Source organism: Castor canadensis, chromosome 12 (genome assembly GCF_047511655.1).
Source record: "Castor canadensis chromosome 12, mCasCan1.hap1v2, whole genome shotgun sequence".
Lineage (NCBI taxonomy): Eukaryota > Metazoa > Chordata > Mammalia > Rodentia > Castoridae > Castor > Castor canadensis.
The window spans coordinates 116,884,365-116,903,221 of NC_133397.1; the positions used below are offsets into that span (position 1 = coordinate 116,884,365).

Below are 18,857 nucleotides of genomic sequence, written 5' to 3' on the forward strand. Positions count from 1 at the left end.
CCTCCTTTATTCCCAGGGGATTTCTCTGCTTGTATCCAAGACTTCCTCTGGGGATGTGGAGAGCATTTCTTCTCTTATCAAGAACTTCCTTTTTTTCTTTATCCCTTCTTCCTCCGTCATTATCAGTCTTTCTTTTTCTACTAGACCATTTCTACCAACAAACAAGCATATTGTCTTTTCTCTTCCCTTTAAATTTTTTAGCATAAATTAGTTGTACAGAGGGGTTTCATTATAATATTTGCATACATACTTATGATGTGCTCTGATCAAACTCCCCCATCTATATTTCTTATCTGTATTATACCCCCTTTCTTCTCCACCCTTATTTTTAACAGTTTTTGGTGGGGTTCATTATGTTTACTTCTCTTTTACTTTTTTTTTTGGTGGAACTGGAGGTTAAACTTAGGGCTTCACACTTGCTAGGCCGGTATCCTACCAGTTGAGTCAAATTCCCAGCTCTTTTGGTATTGGTTATTTTTAAGATAGGGACTTAACTTTATGCAGGACTGGCCTGAACTATGATCTTCCCCATATAGCTGAGATGACAGGTATGTACCACTGTGCCCAGCCCTTGGTTGAGTTGAGGTCTCACAAGCTTTTTTGGTTTTCTTCACTGGCTTTAACCAGAGTAATCCTCCCAGTCTCAGTCTCCCAGTAGTTAGAATGACAGGTGTGAGCCACTGCACCTGGCCTTCATTACACTGTTTCCATATGAAATACTATAGTATGGTATATATAGTATTCTGGCCATGTTCACCCTGTTGCCTTCTCCTTTCCCACTCCTTCCTGCCACTCCCACAGCCCCCCTTTTTACAATCATGTTTTATTATATTATTAAGTCTAGATTCCATGAATGGGTAAAAATGTGATATTTGTCTCTCAGCTTGACTTATCTCTCTCAGCATGTTAATTTCTAATTCCATCCATTTCCCCGACAATGATATAATTTCATTCATCTTTGTTACTGACTAATACTCCATATTGTCTCTATCCATTTATCAGTTGTTGGGCACCTAGGCTGATCCCATGTTTTGGCTTCTTATCTCTCCTCTTCCTTTAACCCAAGTCTTCTGCTAGCCTTAATGTTTATTCATCTCTTTTCAGGTAATGTTTTCCAAATGCACTGCCTTCCTTTATTGAGTCCACTTCAATTATGTTGGAATTACTCTTGACAAAATTACTAGCTTTACTTATATGACAAATACAATAGATTCACATTCAACATAGCTCTCTGTCCTTCGTGAATGGACTGCGGTCCTGGCTTTCCATGTGTGGCACTTGCCTAGCTTTCTACTTTTTGCTCTCAAATTACCTTAGATGACCATCCTCAGGACTTGGAATTCATCCTGGTCAATGGTTACTTGGTTTTAAGCATATTTACATGCTGATGACTCCCAAAGTCAGTTTCACAGTTTTGTCTTCTGACCCTTAAACCCATATCCACCTCTCTACGTGATCTCCTCTAGGATATACGATACATATTTCAAACACACTAGGCTTTGAGGTAGAGCTCATAATAGCCTCCCCCCAACATATGCAAAGTCGTCTATATCCTAGTCCTCAGAGCTTGAGAATGTGTTATCTACCATAGCAAAAGAGACTGTGCAGGTATGATTAGGGATTTTGAGATGAAAGATTATTTTGGAAATCAGTAAATCAGACTCAGAGGAGGCAACAATAGTGTGGAAGCAAAGGGAAAAAAAGAGGATTTGCTTCTCCAGGAGCCGGAGAAGCACAGCAAAGAGAGTCTCCCTTAAGCTATCCAGCCCTTCTGACAATTTGACTTTAGCTTAATGGGACAGACAGAAACTTCTGTTGCTTTGAGTCCCTAAGTTTTTACAGTATCAATAGAAAATGAATACAAGTTTTAATGTCTGAAGATGGAGTTTTAATCATTATCAAACCTGGTCTCTGATATCTAAACTAACTCAGTAAATACCACCTTATCTACTCAGTTGCTCAAGTTAAAAACCAAGGAATTGATTTTTTTCTTTTACCACCTCCTCCAATTCATTAACAATTCCTATAAACTTTAAAATATATCTGAAATTTGTGTGTTTTTCTTCCTCTCCACTATGACTACCTTTATCTAAATCATTATTTTCTTCTAGAGGACTTAAATACCCTTTTCAAAAAATGTCATAGAGACAATTTCAAGTATACAAAAGAAAAAGAAAATGTACATAATAAATTTTATATGTGCATGATCCTGTTGTAAAAGTTATTAGTATTGTATCAGTCATTTTCTCTCACTCTTCCTTTTTTCTCTTGAAGTATTTTAAGGAAGATTCCATATGCCATGCCATTTCTCCCACAAATACTTCCCCATATACCTCAGATAAGAACATTTTTTCAAATAATCCTATTGTCATTTTATACTTAAAATTTAATATTTGAATTTTCCTTGGTGCCTCAAATAGGAATATTATAAGATGGCTTGATTGAATCTCACCTAAGTAGGCCCTCTGCTTGTATTCAGTTGATATGCTTCTAAAGACTCTTATTATGTAACAACTCCCTCTCATCACACCCACCTTTATGTGTCATTGATTTGTTGGAGGAATTGAGTCATTATTGTTCTGTAGCTAATTGCTTCCTAGTGTTAAGTGATGGAACCTTTCAGATGTAGGGCCTGGCAGTAAGGAGTTAGATCATAGGAGTGTTGCCCTTGGAAGGGATTCATGCTGGGCTCCAAAAGTCCGTTAGCTTCCATGAAAACCAGTTGTTATAAAAAGAAGATCCCTCCCCAGCCTCTTGTTTCCTGTCTCACCATGTGATCGCTCTCTCTCTTGTATGTACTCCCATCATGATGCCATCTGCCGTGCTCTGATGAGTTCAGGAGGCTCTTCAACAGAATCAAGCAGACATTGGCACCATATTCTTGGACCTCCATTAACTGTAACTTAAAAAACCTCTTTTCCTTACAAATTACAACATGCCAGGTATTTTGTTGAAACATCTAAAATAGACTAATACAATTGGTAAAATACTTGATTAATTTTTAGGAATTTCTCTTCAATAGCATGGCGTCAGTTTACAGAATTTATGGAAACATGGAAAGAGTTCAGAGTTTATTACTACGGGGAACTCTACATCTTTCTGGACAAATCTTAGGAAAGTTTTTCTATCTGTGTCTCAATTTCCTCACCTGTATACTGGGGTTAATTGTATTACCTATATCACAAGATTGCTGTAAAGATTTAAGGATTTGGACTATCAAGCTTATACTGGCTCAACAGAAAATGCCCAATACATATATTAAATATTAACTGATATTAAACAAACAGTGTGTCTTTTGAAAAAGCATAGTCATGGTGGGGGGAGAGTGTGCATACTTGAGTGGATAGGACTACATTTCTACAAAAATGACATTTACGTGTAGACCTAATGAAAAAAAGTTGCAGTGTTCTCAGTGAAACCATATGTGGAATCCTTAAGGAAGTGAAAGAGCATGGCATATTCTAGGCACTACCAGAAGGTCAGTGTGACTTCTATATTCTATGAAGGGCAAAGAAGTAAATGAGATTTGGGGGGATGGAAGGTGGGATGAGACCAGAGACAGTAAGATCTCACAGATCATGGCGGGAAGGCCGGATTTATTTTGAATCCATTGGGAATATTGTAATCAAGAAGCTCTTGTGATTGTTTGGTCGGTGGTTATGGTGGCATGGGTGAAGGTGATGGCACTGATAATGAAAAGGCATAAGTAATCTCAAAATATGTTTTGCCAGTAAAGCCTTCAATATCTGCAATGGATCAGATGTGAAGGAAGAAGTGATTGACATTTAGTTTTCTGCCTTAAACAAAAGGTGATGGAGGGGCCCAGTATTGAGATAGAAGAACCTAGTCATGAGGGAGAATATGACAACTGAGGCACATACTGTGGAAAAAAGGAAGAAAGGCCCTTCACAATTGTTCATTGTAATAACTTTTGAGAGAAAAAGTTTCTGAATCAAGAAATGAGTCTTCTAAAAATTTAGAAACACAGGAAAATGTTTCAGCGAGTATTCAACCAGTGTTATATTTGAAATACCACATCTAGCTCCCTAGTCATGTTGCTGCACTGACTGAGGCTGCACCAGCAAATGTTATTACAACAGCACATCCGTTCTTCTAAAAGTTAAGAGTCTGTCAGTATTTCCATTATAAACTCCAATTTTCAGGGGCTTATAACTTGGCTATTTTAAAATTACATCAGGCTGAAACTTGCAAGTAATAAAACATTTTTAAAAATAGATTTAATGTATTTTTGCCAAGATCCAGTTAAAATATTGTCTAATTTTTCTGAGATAAAGTGACTTTTAGGTAATATCTGTGAGACAAGTATTTAATTAAACACAGTTTATTTTAATGTTTCTGAAAATAATTACACTTTATAATTATGCCACTTTTCATATTTATAGATCAAATATGATCAACCACAAACATTATACCAAAGCAATTCTAACAACTTTATACCAGAAAAGTGTTGGCATATGTATTAAAGTTTGGGATGAATTTCTTCCTAACAAAACCTGCTATAAATTGGTTTGGGTTTTTTTGAGTAGCAATAATGTGTTGAATTTTATTTTATAGATATTTTGTTATTTTATCAGGCGGAACTCAGTCTTAAAGTTGTTGGTCAGTTACAAATATAACATCTCTAGCTTGGGATACAATACTTTGATTTCCTATTAGAAGTAGAATTTATTAATATCAGGATGCCAAGTTCACCTAAGGCCTTTAGTAAAGTCAGTCAAGCCAGTGCTATAATTTGGCTCTTAACCATGCCCCAAAAGTCCATGTAGTAAAGTCTTGCTCCCTAGGCTGGTGCTGTTGGGAGTTGGTGGAACTCCAAAGAGGTGGGGCCTAATGGGAGGTGTTTCGATCATTGGAGGAATGATTTTGCAGAGGATAGTGTGACCCTAGTCCCTTCCACTTTCTCTATCTTTTTTTATTTTTGCTTCCTGGCCATGAAGTGAGTACTTTTGCTCTGCTACATGCTCCTGTCATGATGTGCCACCTCACTCAAAGCAATGGGGCCAACTATCATAAACCAACTTCTTCTTTATTTTATTGTTTATTTATTTATTCATATGTGCATACATTGTTTGGGCCATCTCCCCCTTGCCTCCTGACACCTCCCTCTCCCCCACAACCCCCTCGCTTCCAGGCAGAACCTGCTCTGCCCTAAATATGAGTCAAGATAAACCTTTTTTCTTTGCAAGTTATCTCAGTTATTTGTTATACTGACTCAGCCAGAAAATTTGACTAAAGTTACAAAAACACTACTTTCCCTTGTGAAGAACAAGAAGAAACAGAAAATGTTACACAATAAAAACAATCAAGTACTACATGATAGGCAAAATGAAGGATGCAATGATTGAATAAAAGATGTACCCTTCCTTAAAGGATAATAACACAAATGGAAGTAGACACAGGCAAGCCCAAAAGATTAGAGCAGATAAAGTAGAAGAGGGATGTGAAAGGAACTCCTTTCAAAAGAGAGATGAGGAAACACTTAGCATGAATGGAAGCTTTTAAACAAGATGGTAAATGGTTGGACATGGAAGAGAAGGGAGACAGATAGGCATTGTACACAGGCAGGGTGTGGCAGCATGAGTGAAAGAAAGGAGCTAGGAACTGCATGGTATATTTTGGTATGACATCAAGATATTTTTCAGGAATCAAGTCTTGTTTTCCCAATAGATGTTGTTTTCTGGGTCTGTTTCAAACATTTCTAAAGAGTGTGTGCATGTGCTTATTTGAATGACAGGGTAAATTACTTAAAGACAAAATAGACTCTGCTGAATTGACTTCTTGTTAACCCAATTTAGTCCTACGAAAGAAGTTTCCTATTAGAGTGTTTTGCTCATAGGTTTTTTATAGTGACAAAATATTCCAATCTAAAGTAAAAAAAAATTGATAACCTAAAAACATGATTTTGGAAAATGTGTGTTCTTAAATAGTGCTAGAACTATAAGCCAAATGACTTAAGGTATATAAGATTCTTTTCCCATTTTATTTGGAGAATCCATTCTGGATTACAATTTCATTGAAGAAAACCTTAATATATTTCTGTGCCTACAAATAAAGTCTATAAGATTCATTTACTTAGAAGCTTTTATATGTAAAATATAAATTCAGGAATATTTTAATGTTTAGTTTCTGGTGATTAACACTGCATGTTATTTGGATCAATTATCTAATATCTTTATTTTTCTAGGATTATTTTCAAATGTAAACATTTGTAAATTTATCTGAAGGTTAAGAACATTATTCTTAAAATTAATAATAGATATCTAGTAATGTAATAATAAGGAATAACAAATACAAATATTTATTAAGAAACATCAATCTCTTAGGAGAAGAACAAGTCTCAGATTATTTTAGAAATAACTGTTACACATTATTTAAAAGATTGCCTCAGCATTGGGTTAGGCAGGAGAAGAACTGATGAAATAATGCTTTTTGGAATCACAAGTATTAATAAAGCCGTTGGTTCATTATTATTTTTTCTCACACATTTTGTCTTGTCACCTCTATGCATCTTCTGCACATTTGTTGTTTCCAAACTTGAAAGCTCTTGTGAGAGTACTTCTTAAGTATGCTGTAGCTACTTAAGCATTTACCCACTCCTCTTTCTCTCTCCGACTTAAGATTTTTTCTTCTTTTTTTTCCTCTTGGAAACGCACCTGTTGCTGCTTTCCATGCATGTAGCTTTTCCTCTTTCTCCTACCTGATCGATTAGTAAACGTCACTGAAATGCTGAGGTTCTGTTAAAAGCAGAAAAACCTTTGCCTCACATAGCTTTTCAAACCACAACATTCATAGGGATTAATATCTAATTTAAAAAATTAAATAATGAAAATGGAAGATATTTTCGGAGTATTTCTCTAACACTGGACTAGGAAAAGCCTCCTAATCAGAAAATAAATTCACAAATGGTGACAAATGAGATAAATAGATGTGGATTAATAAAAACAGCAAAGCCTTAAGTCACTAAAACTAACAAAGATAAGATTAAATGAAAGTATTATGGCACATATGATGAGCTACTCCTAATAAACAAAGAGCCCTCAGTAGGCATAAAATCCAACAGGAAAATAAGCAAAGCAAGCAATAAATTCATAGAAAAGGAAATGTAAAAGCCCAATGAATAAAAGACAGGGTGCTCAACCTCCTAGAAACTAGGGTAGTGAAACTAAAAGAAGGAACTAGTAGTTTTACCTCTAAGATTCACAAAAAAATGATTAATAAAATCCAGGTGAGTGATGTTAGCAGGAAATAGGCTCTCTCACATATAATTAGAATGAATATGAATTATATGAGCTGTTCAGAGAGCACATCTGCCAGGGTTTATGAAAACTGAACATAAACAAATACTTATGCAAGCCTAGCCTGAAGACATGAAAACATCCATGGATAAAGAGAGTATTTCATATTTATTCATTATTTATTAATTCTAGAGTGCAGAAGAGGAGTCTGCACTCTATAAAGTAGAAATTTTATTTGAAGAGAATTAATATAGAAGTAAAGAAATGAACAAAGTAACTTCAAGAGGTAATAGGTACTATTTGGAAAAGAAAACATGGTGATTTTATAAGCATCAAGAGTTGTAGAAGACAGTATCATAATCTTTATAAAATTCTCCAGACAAACAGAAATATGCTACTTAGAGACACATATGTACAAAGCCATATTTATAAAATATATGAAATTATATTTAAACATTTGGTTATGTTATTAGTTATTATGTTCCGGATAATAACTGAGCAATCGTACCTGTACGTCTAAGAGACAGTAGAGATGTCAGGATGACAACAGAAATTTGGGACTCACCAGCACATCAATGGTACAGATTTGAGTAATGGGACTGGGTGAGATTACTTAGGAAAGAGGATAAATAACTGGTAGCAGCAAAGAATTGAAAAGTTCATCTAACAATCGCATATGGTTGAATATTCCTATCATCATACTTTTCATATTGCTTTTGTAAGAATAAACTATATTTTCATGTATGTTGACTTATGACATTTCAGAGTAACATGAATAATAATCTCAACATATTTGTAAAAAATTGAATAAGTATTTGTGCATAAGTTTATGTAGTGAAAAATACACTGAACTCGAGAATAGGGGACTATTAACCTTTTCCATGTAAACATTTTGTTATATTTATACTTCATTAATGCAGTATTAAAAAATAATAATAGAGTTGGCAGAGTAGCTCAAGTGGTATGAGTGCCTGCCTAGCAGATTGTGAGGCCCTGGGTTCAAACCCTAGTCACACCAATAAGTAAATAAATAAATAAATAACGATAGAGGGACATAAACAAAGCAAATGTGTAGATACTTCAGAATGTAAAGGAATCTTAGAAAGAACATTTATGACCATAGCCATATTCTAGAGTGCTCTAATTATATTCACTTGTATCTTATCCTTTGGGTTTTTTCTCCATGTATCTGCTCCCCTGGTGTTTTTCATTCTCAATCATCAGCACTTCTTTAGCCATCCTTTCTTGTGAACTGTCCTGAGGTTGTGGAACCTGCCATGCAAACCCTCATAGAGAGCCAGAAAATGACAGGGGACTTATCTCTCACCAAGGGCAGTCTTTAACCAATGACTGCTGGTTGAGAAGGGACAAATGTTCCAGAATCCTGAGGCGTGATCTATGCTGTCTGCAGGGCACCTCTGTAACTCAGTATGTCTTGGGAATTTGTTTGGCACCACACTTTATCTAGCCTGGCCTCCTTCCCTTCCTAGTTCCACGTCCCAGCTATCTTTCCACTATTATTTGGGAACACTTGGACATGTTTCCTTATTTCAAGGACTGTTCCTGGTGATACTGACCTAAGACAATGACCAGCCTATTTTAAGTCTCTATCGATGTCACTATAATTCTGAGAACCCAGGTATCACAGGTAGATTATGCAGTATAGAAGGTTAAGTGCTCAGATTTTAAGGGGTGACTCCCAGGATCTGCCACTTACTCACCATGTGGCCTTGTTTCATGCCTTTCTTTTCTCATCTATAAGATAGGATTGAGAGTAGAACTACTCCACAAAGCTATTTCAAGGATAAATAAAAGTAGTGTACTTAAAGTGCACCTAATACATATTTGCCACTCAGTAATAATTTCAAAATTAGCAAAGATGCTTATAGAATTATTATGACTGCTTATCTCTATACAGGCATGTCTAAAAAGGAGGCATTTCTTTTAAATAAAACTTTATAATAAATACGAAATCTTTCTTTGGATGAAAGCCATACTTTATAATACATGGTTTTATTCTGTGTAGTAAACAACGTTAACACATCATTGATTTTAATGCAACCCTGCCCATTTTGATTAATAAACAATCATTACATAAAAATACCCTACATTAGGAATAGTAGTGGGGCACGAGAATATTGTTTGGTGTGAAGTTTCATCGGATGTTATTTTCACAGTACATTCCCATGAATGTGTTATCATCTCGTCTAAAATAAATCAGACATGATGGATCGAAAAATGAAAAATTATATCCCATTAATAACCAAAGCACATATTTTATCACAATGTGTCATTTTAACGTCTTAACATTACTATATGAGGATGGTGCAGTGACCACCTCCTTAATAGGTCAAGGTTTACTTTGATTGCTTAGAATAACTCAATCATTCTATCTCCCATTTTTATAGGACTTAATATTCTGAAGCTTTACCATAATATTTTCCTTAGACCCAATATCATAAAATTAATTTAAGTGAACCCATCTTATCATAATTACTGAGTTCCCACTGGTTGAGGTTTCGAGCATAGCTTGCTGATATTTAATTGTATTTATTATAAACAGCACATTTCCTGGTGATTTCTAATTTCATTTTGTATTAAAATCCCTTTTTGTAATTGCTGTCATTTTCTATTTGTTTTCCTCTAATTGTTGTAACTGGAGAAAATTCTCAATTACTCAGGGACTATATATTTAACCTTTGGATTTTTCCAAATCCTCTCTTCAATTCCACCTTTTATTGTTCATCCCTAGCCATATAAATGTTTCCTACCTTTGGAATTTCACCAGATGAGAAACAATGGTAGACTTAAAAAGTTCATATTAAAATAAGCAGTTTGCTATTTTTATAATAATTCCTGTTGAAAACCCGATTGTAATAAAGACATAAAATAAAATTTTAACCATTTGTGGACCTTAATCCTTTCTCCATCATCATGTATAAGTGGAAGTCAAAACTCCACACTTTGTTTTGTAAGAAAAGTACTGCGTTTTCTTTCTCAAATTAAAAAAGAGTCTAATAATCACACCACTTATGCCTCCTGTCACTAAACTGTACATAGTTTGATATAATGGGAATTGGAAGATTTTGTTTACAATTAGTTCTTATATACATGAATCCTCAAATAGGTCTAATAATATAACTAAAAATAGGAATCTGGAGTTCGAGGCCAGCCTGAGCTAGAGGTTACAACAAAGGCATCTGCATACCCATGCTTATTGCAGCACTATTTACAATAGCCAAGATGCCCCACTACTGATGAATGGATTAAGAAAATGTGGTATTTATACACAATGGAATTTTACTCAGCCACAATAAAGAATGCAATTTTGTTATTAGCAGGAAAATGGATGGAACTGGAGAACATCATCTTAAGTGAAGTTAGCCAGACTCAGAAGGCCAAAAATCACATTCTCTCCCTCATATGTGGACCTTAGACCTAAAACAATTGCAGTAATATTACTGGACATGGGTCACACGCTAAGGGGAAAATGTGTACAGGAAGAATAGGGAAAGGTAGGAAACCTAAAACTTGAAAGTGTTTGATATGCTCACTGCAGAGGAGCTAATAAGGTAATCTTAAACTGACAGAGGCCACTATGGGAAGGTGACCAGGAAGTAGTGAAGAGGTCTGGTAGAGATGAACTAATTCAGGTTGTAACACACATGTGCATGGAAGCAATGCTAGGAATCTCTGTGAATAGCTATTTTTATCTCAAGCTAGCAAAAATGCTATGTCTTTCTTATTATCACTATGTCTTCTCTTCAACAAAATTGGAGAAGAGGGCAGAACAGGTTCTGCCTGGAAGCGATGGTGGGGGAGGAGGAGGAGGGATGGGAGGCAGGGGGGAGAGGTGGCCCAAACAATGTATACACATATGAATAAATGAATAAACAATAAAATAAACATGTACTTTTAAAAAAGGTGACTATGGTTGATGTACTTCCTGTACAAGAATGAATATAGAATTTTTAAACCTGTTGAAATTGCCATAGGATTGGGACTAAGGAAGAAAGGCAAAAAATAGAGATGAATCAATTCAGGTTATAACACATATATACATGGAAATGTCACAAGAAAACCAATGTATAGCTATCGTAAACAAAAAAAAGTCTTTTTTTTAAAACAAAAACAAGATCAGGAGGGCAGAACAGGTTCTGTCTGGGGGCTGGTATTAGTGTGAGGGGGAGGAGGTGGGAAGAGGGTGTGGGAGGGTGAATATGGTACAAAAATGTGTACACATTTATGCAAATGGAAAAATGAGACCTGTTGAAACTGTTCCAGGAATGGGGGAAGGTGGGATAAAGGAGGATGATGGAGATGGTGAATTCAACTATGATATATTGGAAAAAAAAAAAAAGAACTTTTGTAAATGTCACAATATACCCCCAGTACAACAATGCAATAAAAAAAGAATAAAGCTTCTATGAATACAAAAAAAGGAAGGGACAATGTCAAATGTCAAAACAGGTGTAATTTGCTATTAGTGAAAATATCATTATTTTATAAGCACACATTTTAAAATAACTTACCCTAAGGCAATTGTGATACAGGCAGAATGTGTGCATCGTGAACCTAATTCTCACTTATGTGCTTCTCTGACTTCAGGGTTTTTTTGTTTTCTTTTTTCTTTTTCAATACTGGGTTTTGAAATCAGGGCCTTGCATTTGCTAGGCAGGTGCTCTATCCCTTAAACCATGCTTCTAGCCCATTTTGCTTTAGATTATTTTTCAGATACTGTCTTTTTGCCCAGGGCAAGCCTCAGACTATGATTCTTCTACCTATGGCTTCCCAAGGAACTTTTATCACAGATGCATACCACCATACCCAACCTTGAGTTGAGATGGGGTATCACTCACTCACCAAAACCAGAATCCTCTTAACTCTGCCTCCCAAGTAGCTGGGATTACAGGTGTAAACCAACACACCGAGTTTGTTTTAGATTTTTAAAATTTATTTTTTGAGACAGAATCTGACCTGTCTCTACCTTCCAAGTGCTAGGATTACTGGTGTGTCTCACCACACCCAACTAACTTCAGGTTTCTTTGACCTAAAGATATTTTTATTCTGTCCTGTGGCTGTGGATAAACAGCTATTATCCCCAATCTTATCTATCCAACCACCTCCTGAACTCTGATGGTTGTACTCAGCTATTTTCCTTTTATTCTACACAGGTCAGAATTTGTATTTCTCACTTTCCTGGTGGTCAAGATAATGAAGCACATAAATTCATACTAGAGTGCAGTGACAGCCACCTGTAGTTCTCCATTCCACTTCCCTTCCAGAAAATTGGCATTGAAAAGATCCATAAACCCAATGGAATTTTAAATTAATTTCTGGAAACTGAACAAAGGACAGAATGTTCTGATATAATGCGTGTCTCTGTAAAATAAGTGAACTCAAAGTCAATTGGTAATTAGAGAAATGTTGCCAGTATACAATGTGGAAGCTGGTTGATTCATCTGTGATTATTCCTATCATTAATATTTAGCACAATATTTATTCCACTGATGCAGTGTAATACAGCAAGCCAAAGAGGGATGTTCTGCATACTAGATTCTTCCTGTTGGCTCTGTTTGTCCACATTTGCTTAGAAATATTAATTATGCCTTCCCCACATCTTTGTAAGTTTTCCTTAGTTCCTTCCATCAAGCCATCTTTACTTCTGTTTACTGCACTATTTATTAGCTATGTAGCTTTTTAAACTATTTTTATTATAATTAGTATTGATTTTTTAGTACTCTTAATTTCAAAGTTATGTGGGTTTTGATGGTGCACCCACCCTGTTACCAGTTTTGTTATTGTTGGTAAACAATTTTGTTGATGGTGAAGATTTTTCACAAATACATATGTTTCATCATTGCAGGAAGGCCTGTAAAACATTTTAAAAAGTACAGAGGTGATTTCCTTCCATCCCATTTTCCTTTTGTGTTCATTTTGCAGAAGTCATCCTGCAAATAAAAGGAGTGCTTTTTCCCTTGCATCTGCGTGTATTCGGTCTGCTGTAAGTCTTTGAAGCTACTCAATCAGCTGAAATCATTAATTTTCCTCTACAGTTGTTATCAATATGATGACGATTCTAAAAAAGTAAAAATTGGTAAAGTTGGCTAAAAGGATGGGATCAAATCAGGTACCCATCCATGTGAGAAATCTGGAACCACATTTTGTAGAAAAGGGGACAGGTTCAGTCCTCTGGACTTTTTTCTTACCTACTCATCCTCAGAATTTCTGTAGGTGTATACCAGATATTTTAAATTTTTATATATTTATTATATTTTTTGTAGAGATGGGTATCAAACCCAGGATCTCATGCTTCAGCCCCCCAAAAAGTATTTAATATGCCAAAAACAATTAGGAGAGACCAAGTTTACATAAATTTCATCAAAACATATAACATTTATTATAAGGGCAAGGATAAATAAGAAAAAAATTGGAGCATAGAGATGAATCCACATATAAAGCTAAAGAAAAAGAACAAGTGAGGCATAAACGTGGCTTGGTTTTCTAGTAGCCAATGTGAGGATTATCTATTATCTATCAAACATGCTGTGTCTATTATGAAACCAATCATGTGTTTGGAGGATAATGATTTAATTTTGGAACTAGTCTATCAGAGAGGAATTTTTCCTGAGGACTTCATTATCTAGCTGATGATGTAAACAGTATGTTTGCACTTGGGAGAAGTTTTAAAGATAAGCAGGCTGCCTTTTCAACAGTTTTAGCACAGGTAAGATATAATTGGAGTAAAAAGTCTTGCAGGCTCAAGAACAAATGCAAAGTTTTGAAGTAGGTAATTTTATTTTTCCTGTTGTACTTTAGTTCTTTGAGGGCAGGATGTGCTTATTTACCAATGCTATACAGTTGGTATTTAGGAAACCATCAAATGAATGAATGGACGCATATGGGAGATGCACATGGGGGAGGAATGGGCATCTTTTTTGGTGCTTCCTAAAACTCATCTTTTCCTCAGCACTGGGTAGCATGGAGTTCATGAGAAGGTAACAAGGCTGGCTAGGAGCAAAAACTTAGGCAGTTGTCTGCTGCAGGTTCTTTTCACAGTCTGTCCATTTTCAGTGTCCCTTTCAAATTCATCAGATGCTTTTCAGCTCTCTAGTTCAAGGCCAGCTCTGGGCAAAACTACAAGACCCTATCTGAAAAATAAACTAAAGGAAAAAGGGCTAGGCATGCTTCAAATGCTAGCCCTGAATTCAATGTGAATTTAAACCCCAATACCACCAAATATAATAATAAAATAAAAAAATTCAACATCAAGAATTATGTATGTCACCTTAGGCAAATCCATCAGTATCTATGAAAATGTACGTGTTATATGAAGATAATTACCTGCCATTCCTAACACCCAGACCATCCCAATGTATTGTTTATTTTTCTTAGTTTATCTTATGAAAGTTATCTGTTTGAAGGCAGAGTCTATGTGCTTTTGGTTTGTATCTTAAATGCTTACCACAATGATTATTACATTGTATATTCAACAAAACATTCATTGGTCCAATGGAATTAATGGCAACATTTGGAAAATGTCACAGGGCTAAATAAAATGTGAGCTGTCTGAGGGAAGAGGATAGAACTTTACCATGTTTTCTCTTTTTTGGGCTTGGAAGTCCTGCCTGTGGTCCTAATATCCCCAATCAGTATTTGTTCATAAAAGCAAATTGAATAGTGCCTGGATGTTGACACATCATATACTTTCATCCTCTGGAAGTCCTCATCCAGGTCTTGGTTTTCCTTTGGATGATCTGCTATCAATGGTCACACACTGCTCCTCATGTACAGCCTTGCTGATCAGCAATACCTATAAAAAAACAAACAAAAAAAATGTTGATGTTTATTCTGTATCCAACTGCTCCAGGTTTGCCTAGCTTTTATGTAATGACAGTACTGAGAAGCTACTGAGAAATTACAAACCAGGCACTATATGGTTTACCTGTACTCACACAATGTATGCGCCCATGTCTATGGAATAGGCACTATTGTTTTTTCATTTTGCATTTAAGAACTTTGAAGGAAAAAAAAACCCAAAAACAAAGAGGCTTAAGCTCAAGGACAGACTACTGAGCAAATGTACAGCTGAGGGTTGTGTGGCTCCAGAGAGCAAGTTCTTAACTACCATACTCTGCTGCCTCTACACTGCTTTATTAGCTGTATTTTTACAATTCATTTTTCCTTGAGAAAGAGTAACAAAGATTTTGAAACATACTTTGCTTAATTATGAAATACCTATCCTTTACTTCCAGTTTCCCAACTTTTAGCTGTTTTTTATGAGCTTACATTGGTAATGAGAATTTTGTAATATTCATAAATATGTAAAAAAGAAAAGGAATTTGGAAAAATGCTTTCATTTGGCCATATAGTAAACTGATTACGATACCCAAGTTTAAACAAAACCACCAAAAATCTCAAAATTGCAAAAAATCTGATTTAAAATATATAAGGTTCCAAAATACGGAGCTGTTTTTTTGTACCTCCAGCTTAAACCAAGCCCAGTGTCCTGTATTTGTAGCATTTATTACAAGTTAACTATCTTGACATCAAAATGGTGATCATTCTAACTATATTGTTTGCTATTATTTTGTAAAACTGAGGATTTTGTACATGTATGCTTCCCTTCCTAACAGACCTCATGTTTAAAACAATACTGAATTTTAGCAAATTAGTTAAACTTAAGTACTTTAATATGAATGAGTAAAAGAGCAGAAAATGGCAAGGTTACAAGAAATAAAATGTTTGAACACCATTTTTCACTTTTTCTATTAGCATATAAAAGCTACTAATATGTAAAAACCACACATTAATCATAGTTTGAATTGTTCTGAAGCTGTGTTCTGAAGAACTGACAATATTAAAAAAGCAAAAGCATTGTAACTCACAGACAGTGCACAGACCTCAAGATTTCAACTATAAAAACTGAGAATGCCAATTTTATTTGCCACAGAGTTGAGGGAAACATCAGTGAAATAAATTTGATAACATGACTCACACTTCATTATAAGTGATTTTCTCAAATTCACACTTTTCACATTTGGCTGAGCTAAAAAGATAAAAAACACAAAATAAAAAACCCAGAAAAGGAACTTTCTCTAGATATAAGTGGGCCAAATCATATTATCTTTCCAAATGCGAGTCTAAATAAGTACACTTTTTCTAGCTGGAAAACATTTTCTTTAATGTAGTAGTTTAAATAATGTACCCATGATAATGAATAAGCCTTTTGAGTTAGATTCAGAAGCCTCCTCCATCAGTCTGTTTCATAAGAATTAAACAAATATTTATTATGGAACATACATGAAGCAGGTTCTTGGTTCAGTTTTAAAATAAAAGACAACAATTTCAAAATCCATACTATTTCACTGTCTTTTACATCCTCTTCTCCTGTTACCTTCTGAATTTCTTGTGTATGCTGTAAAATTACATAAAATAGCAAGAATAAGAAGAGGGCAATTTAAACTACTACTTCTTCTCCCCTTCATCACCAGTAATTAACTTTATTTAGAAAACAGCTAGAATAAATATCACAGGCTACAGGCACCTAGGAATGGAGGGAATGCAGAGATTTGAGAAAATATGGCTCTGTAGAGATATTAAGTCATAGTAGAACTTTCTGGGGTTTAATTGAACCCTTAAACCTTTTGTCCCAGCTTCAGATTTAGGTAAGGTGTGAGGTGTCAGGTTTGTGCATGAACCATTTATCAAGTAATATTTTCGTCTGTGTGGTTTTTTTTTTTTCCCCCGAATAAAATAAAAGAAGTGGAAATACAAGTGCTTGGTACCATATGGTTTTGAGACTTAAAAGCCCATTATTAAGCAGGCTGTATCCACCGTGGGGTGGAGAAGGACACTTTTTAAATCACCATCGCTAGGGCTTTCCTCAAAAGGTGCCTAGGAACCTCCCCAGGAACCAGGAGGGAAAAAGAGACAAAGATATGCCCCCTACTTGCACACAGACTCTCCCTTTCTCTTCTGACCTCCCTAGCCTCTCCCACGCAGGCGAAGCTGCCTTGCGGTGGGGGTGGCTGGGAGAAAGGGCAACACTCAGTCCTCCATGGCAAAGTCTTTGGTCTTTTCCTCTTGGTCCCCCACTTTGTAGCGCAGCTGCACGTGCAGGCGACGAGGGTTGTCCCGGGAGGGCAGCAGAGCGATCTCTCCTGACACCTCAGTATCTTGCTCCACCTGCACGGGCTCGTTCAGGTAGAGGAGAGCCTGCTTCCAGTGCGTGGCCGGGTGGAAAGGCGAGGTGGACAGCACCAGGGGTTTCTCTGAGTCCCCCCCCGGGAAGGTCACCTGGAACCAGATGGCAAAGCCGTGCATGGGCGCTGAGCCATAGCAGCTGCAGCGGAAGCGCCCGCCCACCCCGGCCTCCAGCTCCTGCTCCAGGCCGACTCGGGCCAGCTCGAGCTGAGCAAAGCGCTGCGGCCGGGCCAGCACGTCCTCGCCGGACAGCCCCTGCACCACGATCTCCGAGTGGCCCATGAGGCAGCGCGTGGCGAAGCTCTCCAGGCAGCTCATGTCCACGCCGTAGTGTTGCTTCACCTGGCTCCAGAAGCCTAAGCGCCATTCCAGCATCTGGTCGCTGATGGGGGCTACGAAGAGCTCCGCCGAAGCCGGCAGAAGCAGCCCGCCCTCCTTCAGCCACTTGGTCCGCGCGTGCAGCACGGAGCTCAGCATTGACTCGTGCAGGAGTCCGTAGCCCATCCACTCGCTCACGATGGCGTCCACCTGCTCCGGCAACTCCACCGTCTCCACCGGGCCTGGCAGGACGTGCACCCGGTCCTCCAGCCCGTTGAGCCGCACCACCTCCCGGGCCTGTTGCCAGATGGCGCTGGCCTCCACGGCGTACACGCGCCGAGCTCCGGCCTGGGCACAGAAGACGCTCAGAATGCCGGTGCCCGCGCCCACGTCCAGCACCGTCTTGCCTCGTAGCGCGGCCCAGTTGCGCAGGATGCCCAGGCGGTAGGCGTCGGTGCGGACGCGGTCCGCGATCATCTCCTCGTGGACCGACACGTCCGAGTAGCACTCGTAGTACAGCTGGTCTCGCTCGCGCTTACTCCTCCGGGGTCGTGGCACAGCCGCTTCCTGCTCCCCGCCATCTTCCTCTTCAGCTCCCTCCCCTCCTTCTCCGCCGCCCCCCGACTCAAGCTTTCTTTTCTTGGTCTGCGACATCTTGGCCGCTGGGGCCGACTCCCGACAGGCTTTGCGCGGCGTGGCGGGGGACTCTGCGCCCCCGGGGCTTCTGGGACTTGTAGTGCGCGCTTCCCCATCCCGCGGAGGCGCGGGTGAATGCCAGCCCACGTGGCTTATTGTGCTACCCTGGTGTTTAGTTCTCCTCCCTTTCCCACCCACCGCAACTAGGTGCTGTGATTGAGTTCTCACTCCTTCCTGTGGATGTTCAGTTGCGTCTTGCTCTTATGCTCTTCCTGAAGCAGGCTCGCCCACGTAAGACTAGAAACCCCACCTATCTGGGCTGCTCACCTCGCAGGCAAGCGTTAGGCCCCACTCTTAACTCCCTCCCTGGGAACTGGTCATACAGCAAGCTCTCCCCGAAGTGGTGGTTTAGAAATTGCATGACAAGTAGTTTTGTTTTCA

At 37.8% G+C, this 18,857-nt stretch overlaps 1 protein-coding gene across 2 annotated transcripts; it reads right to left on the reverse strand.

The window, feature by feature from the left end:
* Positions 1 to 9,654: 9,654 nt before the first annotated feature.
* Prmt6 (protein arginine methyltransferase 6) lies at positions 9,655 to 18,488 on the reverse strand. Of its 2 annotated transcripts, XM_074050875.1 has the most exons (3): positions 17,209 to 18,488; positions 16,255 to 16,305; positions 9,655 to 15,069 (listed from the first exon to the last, which is right to left on the reverse strand). In XM_074050875.1, the coding sequence occupies exon 1, from the start codon at positions 18,432 to 18,434 to the stop codon at positions 17,307 to 17,309; it is 1,128 nt and encodes a 375-aa protein (XP_073906976.1). In that variant the 5' UTR covers positions 18,435 to 18,488; the 3' UTR covers positions 9,655 to 15,069; positions 16,255 to 16,305; positions 17,209 to 17,306. The 2 variants fall into 2 exon arrangements, with proteins under 2 accessions (XP_073906976.1, XP_073906975.1); XM_074050874.1 differs by lacking the exon at positions 16,255 to 16,305 and having other exon boundaries at positions 17,209 to 18,487.
* Positions 18,489 to 18,857: the final 369 nt, after the last annotated feature.